The sequence below is a fragment of the Babylonia areolata genome, chromosome 33 (genome assembly GCF_041734735.1).
Source record: "Babylonia areolata isolate BAREFJ2019XMU chromosome 33, ASM4173473v1, whole genome shotgun sequence".
Taxonomy (NCBI): Eukaryota; Metazoa; Mollusca; class Gastropoda; order Neogastropoda; family Buccinidae; genus Babylonia; species Babylonia areolata.
Window position 1 is genome coordinate 15,646,611 of NC_134908.1, and position 10,000 is coordinate 15,656,610.

Genomic DNA, 10,000 nt, shown 5'->3' on the forward strand with positions numbered 1-10,000 from the left:
GTGAGTGAGTGAGTTTGTGTGGGGGAGGGGTTTGGGGGCGGGGAGGAGGGTTGGGGGGGGGGGGGAGGAGGGGGTTTGCATATATATGTGTGTGAGTGTGTGTGGGCAAGTGTATGTTTGTCGAAGTCAAAAAGTCAAAGTCAATTTCTTTTTATTTTGAGATGGTAACTGAATAAGAAACAACTGCAGTTTTACATCAAGCCATCTGTGAGAGAGAGAGAGAAATCAAGAGAGAGATAGACAGGAGAGAGAAAGAGGGAGAGAGAGAGAGAGAGAGAGAGAGAGAGAGAGAACGAACGAACGAATCTTTTTAATGAGGGAAGTGGAATAAGCATGCATATGCTTTTTTACATCCAGCCCTCAGGGCAAAAAGAAATGAAATCAAAATGTTCACAAGATAACAAGGTTATAGAAAAACATACATGAAATTCAAATGCACTCAATTGCACAGTAGCATTTACAAGTACATAATCATGATACATGCATTAATGACAATAATGTATATGAATATGGTAATGAGAGAGAGTGAGTGAGAGAGAGAGAGAGAGACAGAGAGAGAGAGAGGATGAATGAATGAAGGAAGGAAGGAAGGAATAAATGAATGATAAATGAATGAATGAATGAATGGATCTTATTTCCGATAGCATTAGAGTAAGCAAACAATTGCTTTCTCCAGCCCTCGAAAGGGAAAAATGTCTAAAGAAAAGGTATGAAGAAGACCCAAAAAAATGAGTAAACGTTAACAAATTCATAGAAAAACGAGAAAAGAAACAACATTATAATAAGCATCATATTTATAAGAAACAACACGTAATTTATAAAAATGCGCAGCGAGGGAAGGAGAGAGGGAAAAAAGCGACAGGAGATGAGATAGTATTTATAGAGAGGATGAGATAAAGAGATAGAGTGAGACATGTCGAAATACAGTAATATCATATGACATAACATAATATGGTAGAGAGAGAGAGAGAGAGAGTCTGTGTGTCTGTGTGTGCACGCGTGCATGCGTTCGTTATGTGCGAACATGCGCGCACGTGTGTGTGTGTTCTTGTGTGCTCTGTGTCTGACTCACACATGTTATTGCAAGGCCTTTTGAAAGGATCGAAAACACCCTATCACTGTACATATAATCATCGTTCCTTTGCTTTCCACTCTTCACACACATACCTGGGGCCATCTATACTCTTGCAAAAACAGTTTATAAAAAAAAAAAGATCAATGCAACTCTTTGTCATCAGCTGAAACTAACCACAAAAGAAATAATACAATGATGACACTTGCGAAAAGCCTGCACGTACGTACGAGTTGATGTGGGAGTTGTAGCCTAAAAAAAATGCAACAGCAAAAAAGGGGGTAAAGAATTGTACCACCTGACTGTTTCATATATATATATATACACACACACATACATATATATATGTGTGTGTGTGTGTGTGTGTGCGCATGTGTGTGCGTGTGTGTGTGTGTGTACAGATATATCCCCCCCCCGCCCCCCCCCCCCAAATTTGTCCTCTTTCATTCACAATATGTGCCCTCTCTCTCTCTCTCTTTCTTAAGCTTTTTTTGTTTTTTTGTTTTGTTTTGTTTTGCTCTCTCTCTCTCTCTCTCTCTCTCTCTAGCTAAATTTCTTGTAGAAGCACAAAGAACAAGATGTAGTCTTACTATTCAGAACAATACCAGAGTAAATGAGGGGGATAACAATGTATAATGTCTACTATCTCATGTTCAGACCGTAAGCCAAATAATAAGGTAGACATTGAACAGTATCGTTAATAGAATGGATGGTCGAGTAATGGTGTTTTTGTCTTTTTTTGTTTTTGTTTTTGCTTCTTTTTTTTTTTAATGTTTGTTGCTTCCCTATTGTAAGGGTGTTGTATTTTGATAAAAGCTGTTTTGTTTTTCTTTGTTTGCATGTTTTGTTTTGTTTTTAATTAAGCAGTGTGGTATGGTATTTGTGGTGATATAAGAATTAACCCTATCACCCCCTTGTCAATAGACCTATGCAGGTAATGACAATAAAATATCAAAGCGTCAAAGCGTCTCTCTCTCTCCCCCACACTCACTCCCTCCCTACCCTCACCCACCTTAAATCACCACTGAACGACGTCATGCTGCGTTAACGTTTTCTTTAATAATTGCTATCGCTCGCAGCGCCACACCATATGGCTGGCTGCGGCAACTTGGGCTCTAAGTGCCATCGAGCCGTGGCCCATCATCAATCTGTGTGGCAGCTGTCCCTCCACTTTAGTCACCATGCTCTGATTGGCCGAGTCAACTCAACACGATGGGGCATAACCCCCTGCAATTTGCTCCCCTTTGTCATTTTCCACATGTAGTGCGAGTTCCTTCCCTTTGATGGATGGAGATGGGTACGGACTGTGCTTTTAGTTTATTTTATCTCTCTGTCTTTCACGCTATCCCCGATGCACAGTACTATCTCTCTGTCTTTCACGCTATCCCCGATGCACAGTACTTGTTTAATTATGTTTAATCATGTTCAGTGCACTTTATGTTGCATATGTTTGCACACATTTTCATTAGGAGAGTGATGAATTACTCCCCTTGGCTAGTTGATACCACAGCTGTAAGTTTTGTCACAAAAATCCAAATTGTCTTTAACAATGTAGGTCTTGATTTTTTCCTTGATTTTTACTTCTAAATCATAAAAAATCAACTGAATTTCTCTCTCTTGCATTTCTTTTTATCACAACAGATTTCTCTGTGTGAAATTCGGGCTGCTCTCCCCAGGGAGAGTGCGTCGCTATACTACAGCGCCACCCATTTTTTGGTATTTTTTCCTGAGTGCAGTTTTTTTTGGGGGGGGGTTTTCCTATCGAAGTAGATTTTTCTACAGAATTTTGCCCAGGAACAACCCTTTTGTTGCCGTGGGTTCTTCTACGTGCGCTAAGTGCATGCTGCACACAAGACCTCGGTTTATCATCTCATCCGAATGACTAGCGTTCAAACCACCACTCAAGGTCTGGTGGAGAGGGAAGAAAATATCGGCGGCTGAGCCGTGATTCGAACCAGCACACTCAGATTCTCTCGCTTCCTAGGCGTCCGGGACGCGTTACCTCTAGGCCATCACTCCTTCTAGCCGGACTATGAGTTCTTGGATCCCCTGGAGATTCCAGGACCTCACAGAACAAGTGTGTGTTGAAAGAGTGTCAGTGTGAGGAAGAACGAGAGGGAGAAAGAGACGGAGAGAAAGGGACACAGAGAGAGACACAGAGAGAGGGAAGGGTGGGAGGGAGAAAGAGAGGGAGAGAGAGAGAGGGAGAGGGGGGACACAGAGAGAGACACAGAGAGAGGGAGGGTGGGAGGGAGAAAGAGAGGGATGGGAGAGAGAGGGACAGAAAGACAGGGAGAGAGAGAAAGGGACACAGACACAGAGAGAGGGAAGGGTGGGAGGGAGAAAGAGAGGGAGGGGAGAGAGAGGAGAGGGACAGAGAGAAAGGGACACGGAGAGAGGGAGGGTGGGAGGGAGAAAGAGAGGGGGACACAGAGAGAGAGAGAGAGGGACACAGAGAGAGAAACAGAGAGAGGGAGGGTGGGAGGGAGAAAGAGAGGGAGAGAGAGGAGAGGGACACAGAGAGAGGGGCAGACAGAGAGAGAGAGACACAGAGAGAGGGAGGGTGGGAGGGAGAAAGAGAGGGACAGAGAGACAGGGAGAGAGAGAGAATGGGACAGAGAGAGAGACACAGAGAGAGGGAGGGTGGGAGGGAGAAAGAGAGGGAGGGGAGAGAGAGGAGAGGGACAGAGAGAGACACAGAGGGAGGGAGAAAGAGAGGGAGGGGAGAGAGAGGAGAGGGACAGAGAGACAGGGAGAGAGAGAAAGGGACACAGAGAGAGACACAGAGAGAGGGAGGGTGGGAGGGAGAAAGAGAGGGATGGGGAGAGAGAGGAGAGGGACAGCGAGAAAAAGACACACAGAAAGACAAAAAGAGAGGGAGGGTGGAAGGGAGAAAGAGAGGGATGGGGAGAGAGAGGAGGGGGACAGAGAGACACAGAGAGAGGGAGGGAGAAAGAGAGGGAGGGGAGAGAGAGGAGAGGGACAGAGAGAGACACAGAGAGAGGGAGGGAGAAAGAGAGGGACAGAGAGAGACACAGAGAGAGGGAGGGAGAAAGAGAGGGATGGGGAGAGAGAGGAGAGGGACAGAGAGAGACACAGAGAGAGGGAGGGAGAAAGAGAGGGAGGGGAGAGAGAGGAGAGGGACAGAGAGAGACACAGAGAGAGGGAGGGAGAAAGAGAGGGAGGGGAGAGAGAGGAGAGGGACAGAGACACAGAGAGAGGGAGGGAGAAAGAGAGGGACAGAGAGAGACACAGAGAGAGGGAGGGAGAAAGAGAGGGATGGGGAGAGAGAGGAGAGGGACAGAGAGAGACACAGAGAGAGGGAGGGTGGAAGGGAGAAAGAGAGGGATGGGGAGAGAGAGAGAGACACAGAGAGAGGGAGGGTGGGAGGGAGAAAGAGAGGGAGGGGAGAGAGAGGAGAGGGACAGAGAGACAGGGAGAGAGAGAGAAAGGGACAGAGAGAGACACACACAGAGAGAGGGAGGGAGGGAGAACGAGAGGGAAGGGAGGGAGAGGAGAGGGACAGAGACAGGGAGAGAGAGAGAGAGAAAGGGACAGAGAAAGGGACACAGAGAGAGAGAGGGAGGGAGGGAGAAAGAGCGAGAGGGAGAAAGAGAAAGAGAGGGATGGGGAGAGAGAGGAGGGGGAGAGACAGAGACACAGAGAGAGAGAGAGAGAGAGAGAGAGAGACAGAGACAGAGACAGAGTCTATATATTCCTCCCAGCACCCTCAACCCCACCCCCTTTCAGAAAAACACACACACACACTTACATCTTCCTGCTCTGCCCCATCAGGATTGGAGTCTGAAACAAACAAAACAAATCAAAAATCAAGTACAGAACAAAACAGTCATCACATGAAACACTATTGTTGACATTCTCTCTCTGGACTCTCCCCCCCCCCCCCCCACCCCCTCTCTCTCTCTCTCTCTCTCTCTCTTGACATACTGGTGACAGAATATGAAGATATGATACTCTTCACTAGCAAAATATGTATCCGAGGCAGTAAATATACGTAAAACGTCTACTATCGGTCCAAATACGCATTAATCAATTATAAACTAAGTATGGGTTGTATGAGGAGGGGGGAAAAGGCACTGACAAAAAGGAAGGGTTACATCTGGATGGTCTTCTTCTTCTTCTTCTGCGTTCACTCGTATGCACGCGAGTGGGCTTTTACGTGGATGACCGTTTTCACCCCGCCATGTAGGCAGCCATACTCTGTTTTTCGGGGGTGTGCATGCTGGGTATGTTCTTGTTTCCATAACCCACCGAACGCTGACATGGATTACAGGATCTTTAACGTGCGTATTTGATCTTCTGCTTGCATATACACACGAAGGGGGTTCTGGCACTAAGCAGGTCTGCACATATGTTGACCTGGGAGATGGTAAAAATCTCCACCCTTTACCCACCAGGCGCCGTCACCGTGATTCAAACCCGGGACCCTCAGATTGACAGTCCAACGCTTTAACCACTCGGCTATTGCGCCCGTCATCTGGATGGTCAATTTCGACAATGTATCTTTCTGATGTGTTATATGTACTTTGTTATGTGTTCGTATTGATATGATGTGTGTCGATGTCACATGCTTAAATAATTATTATATGGATTATATGTACTTTGTTTTCTGTGTACTGTTCAAACCTTAGAGACGAACGACCTGGTGGTGGGGGGTGGGGGGAAGGCACAGTACCCGCCTGCCACATGGACTTTTTAAGTAAACGACACAAAGTACCAAAGTGCTGCTTATCCCTTAGTAGTTTAGTTTACTTTGGTTATGTTTTTTTTTTTCCTTTCTGTTCCATTTGATTTGTTTTGCAACCATTTTTGACTCACTTGTGTAAACAAAGTGAGTCTATGTTTTAACCCGGTGTTCGGTTGTCTGTGTGTGTGTGTGTGTGTGTGTGTGTCTGTGTGTCCGTGGTAAACTTTAACATTGACATTTTCTCTGCAACTACTTTGTCAGTTGACACCAAATTTGGCATAAAAATAGGAAAAATCCAGTTCTTTCCAGTCATCTTGTTTAAAACAATATTGCGCTTCTGGGATTGGCACAAAAAAATAAAGAATGAAGCCTAATTATATGCAAACTGCATTTACTGTTATATTTATATTTTTTGTATTCTCTAAACTTGGCACTTTGATCCGATATTCGACCCAACAGCTAGAGCAGTCATTATTATCATTTTTTGTTCAAACAGGAACTTCTTTTGCTAAGCATGGAATTTTTATTTATTTTGCAAACGTTTTGGTGCAGATAGTAAAAAGGGGAAATTACTCTGTAATGCTAGTGGAGTTAATTTGCTTTAAACTGATCTTTCTCATCTTAAACATTACATTTTGAAACAAGAGAGGCAAGGCCTTCAAGACTCACTTGTGATGCACTTTTTTAAAAAAATCCAAGCTTTTTATGTATTGAGTATAATTTCAAAATGTAATGTTTAAGATGAGAAAGATCAGTTTAAAGCAAACTAAGTTCCCCTGCAGAGTAATTTCCCTTGTTCTGCTATCCTCACCAAAACGTTTGCAATAAATAAAACTTCCATGCTTAGCAAAAGAAGTTCCTGTTTGAACAAAAAATGATAATAATGACAGATCCTTTGTTGGGTCAAATATCAGATCAAAGTGCCAAGTTTAGAGAATACAAAAAATATAAATATAACAGTAAATGCATTATACTCAATACATAAAAACTTGGATTTTTTTAAAAAGTGTATCACAAGTGAGTCTTGAAGGCCTTGACTTTCTTGTTTGTTACTGATTTGTACCTACCAACTGTGTCACCAGAGTTTTTACAGCTAATGACATTAAACATTTCAGTGTTCAGTGTTCTCTCTCTCTCTCTCTCTCTCTCTCGAGGAAGACAGGCAGACACAGACATACAGACAAACAGGCAGGAAAGAAAAAAAAACAAGAAAGTCAAGGCCTTCAAGACTCACTTGTGATACACTTTTTAAAAAAATCCAAGTTTTTATGTATTGAGTATAATGCATTTACTGTTATATTTATATTTTTTGTATTCTCTAAACTTGGCACTTTGATCTGATATTTGACCCAACAAAGGATCTGTCATTATTATCATTTTTTGTTCAAACAGGAACTTCTTTTGCTAAGCATGGAAGTTTTATTTATTGCAAACGTTTTGGTGAGGATAGCAGAACAAGGGAAATTACTCTGCAGGGGAACTTAGTTTGCTTTAAACTGATCTTTCTCATCTTAAACATTACATTTTGAAATTATACTCAATACATAAAAAGCTTGGATTTTTTTAAAAAAGTGCATCACAAGTGAGTCTTGAAGGCCTTGCCTCTCTTGTTTCAAAATGTAATGTTTAAGATGAGAAAGATCAGTTTAAAGCAAATTAACTCCACTAGCATTACAGAGTAATTTCCCCTTTTTACTATCTGCACCAAAACGTTTGCAAAATAAATAAAAATTCCATGCTTAGCAAAAGAAGTTCCTGTTTGAACAAAAAATGATAATAATGACTGCTCTAGCTGTTGGGTCGAATATCGGATCAAAGTGCCAAGTTTAGAGAATACAAAAAATATAAATATAACAGTAAATGCAGTTTGCATATAATTAGGCTTCATTTTTTATTTTTTTGTGCCAATCCCAGAAGCGCAATATTGTTTTAAACAAGATGACTGGAAAGAACTGGATTTTTCCTATTTTTATGCCAAATTTGGTGTCAACTGACAAAGTAGTTGCAGAGAAAATGTCAATGTTAAAGTTTACCACGGACACACAGACACACACACACACACACACACACACAGACAACCGAACACCGGGTTAAAACATAGACTCACTTTGTTTACACAAGTGAGTCAAAAAGACAATCAGATAAAAACACAGATGGGCAGGCTGGCAGGCAGGCAGAGAGACAGACAGACAGAAACATACAGACAGGCAGACAGACAAACATGCAGGCAGAAAGACAAGACAGGCAATCAAACAGACAGACAGGCAAACAGACTGACACAAAGACAGAGAGGAGAAAAGACACGTGAGAGAGAGAGAGAACAAGAACAAGAGCGAAAACTTTAATCTCCAGGAGCCAGTTGCATTGCTCAGGCTGGAGAAACCTAGTATGGTCGTAACCCGCTACTAACTGTGTGTCGCATGGAACTGACCACATGGCGTAGTTCGGTCAACGTAGGCATTTAGTCACGTGTAACTGTCAGAAAGTTAGAACCAAGCAATGCAACTGGCTCCTGGCCTCCGGCCCCCTAGAAAGAGGTCAAAAGTCCACAATATAGTGATCACGTAGCGACAAATCAATGTAAAATACATGCTAACTTAAACCTGTAGAACAAAAGTGCCTCTTGTGCATTGTAGATTAATTCAAAACTTCTGTCGTATCTTCAGGGGATTAAATATATTAACAGAGTTTATGAATACTATAAATAGAACCATTCTTCAGCAAGTGAACATATGATTGACCTTCAGAGTTCAGATTTTTGATAGAGAGAGAGAGAGGGGGAGAGAGAGAGAGAGAGAGAGAGAATGAGAGAGATAATTCATTCAAGTATGGGCCATTGCCAGTCAAGAAGGGGTGCAAACACATGATCATACAACCAAAAACAACTTGTAATGAGAGAGAGAGAGAGAGAGGGAGAGAGAGAGAAGGGTGAAGAGACAGACACAGAGAGACAGACTGACAGACAGAGAAGCAACAAGGCAGAGATATTTAGCATTCAGCAATGCAGACATAACCCTCTGCCCACATGAGAATGTGTGTGTGTGTGTGTGTGTGTGTGTGTGTGTGTGTGTGTGTGTCTCTCTCTCTCTCTCTCTCTCTCTCTCTCTCTATATATATATATATATATATATATATATATAGCCAGCGGCATGTTCTGATGCATGTATTCAGACAAAAGAAGACAGTTCCTCTCTCTCTCCCTCACACAGACAGTCTGAGCATGCCAAGGGAGATGACTACTGTCAGTGTCATGAAAAAGTCCAGCAAACACTGTGCAGATTTCTCTCCCATGGCAAATGATTTTATTTTTCCTTCCTGTTTTTATCTGTGTGTGTGTGTGTGTGTGTGTGCGCGCGCATGCGCACATGCGAGAGTGCATGTGTGTATCTGTGTGTGTCTGAGTAGGTGGAGGTAGGGTGTGTGGGTGTGTGCATGTGTATGTGTATGTATGTGTGTGTATGTATGTATGTGTGTATATATATATATATATATATATATATATATGTGTGTGTGTGTGTGTGTGTGTGTGTGTGTGAACATGCATACATGCACATGGGCATGTGAGACAAACAGGCAGACAGAGAGAAGAAAAACAACAACAATAATAACACACACACACACACACACACATGGAGATGGAGAGAGAGAGAGAGAGAGAGAGAGAGAGAGGAAAAAAGAAAAACTGACCCAATTAATTGATCAATCAATCCCCAAACTCATCAACACTCCCACTAAACCAAACTAAGTCCCACTTACCCATCGCCCCTCACCCACAACCCCACCCCCCACACCACCTCCCTTCCCGCACACACACAAACACGCACACGGAGAAAGAAAAACTGAGTCAATCAATCAATCAATCAATCACCAAACTCACCACTGAACACTCCCACTAAACCAAACCAAGTCCCTCTTATCCACCCCTCCACCCACAAACCCCCTCTACCCCGCCCGCCCCCCCAACACACACACACAGGGAGAAAGATAAACTGAATCAACCACCAATCAACCCCCCCAAACTCTCCAACACTCCCACCACTGTAACCAAATCAAATCCCACTTACCCACTCCCTCCCTCCCTCCAACGCCTGAACCTCCTCCCCACCACTGCAAAAAAAAAAAAAAAAAAAAAAAAAAAAAAAAAACCCAACCAAAAAGAACCCCCGTGCGCCCCCGAACACCCCGTGCACCCCCCCCCCCCCCCCCAAAAAAAAAACCCC

General features: G+C 43.2%; 1 protein-coding gene across 2 annotated transcripts in view; it reads right to left on the minus strand.

The window, feature by feature from the left end:
• LOC143277037 (dyslexia-associated protein KIAA0319-like protein) overlaps positions 1-10,000 on the minus strand; it is a 172,026-nt gene that overhangs the window by 90,045 nt on the left and 71,981 nt on the right. For both annotated transcript variants that reach the window (XM_076581764.1, XM_076581765.1), the window contains exon 5: positions 4,845-4,876. In XM_076581764.1, coding sequence (XP_076437879.1) covers positions 4,845-4,876 — 32 coding nt within the window. The remainder of the gene's footprint in view (positions 1-4,844; positions 4,877-10,000) is intronic.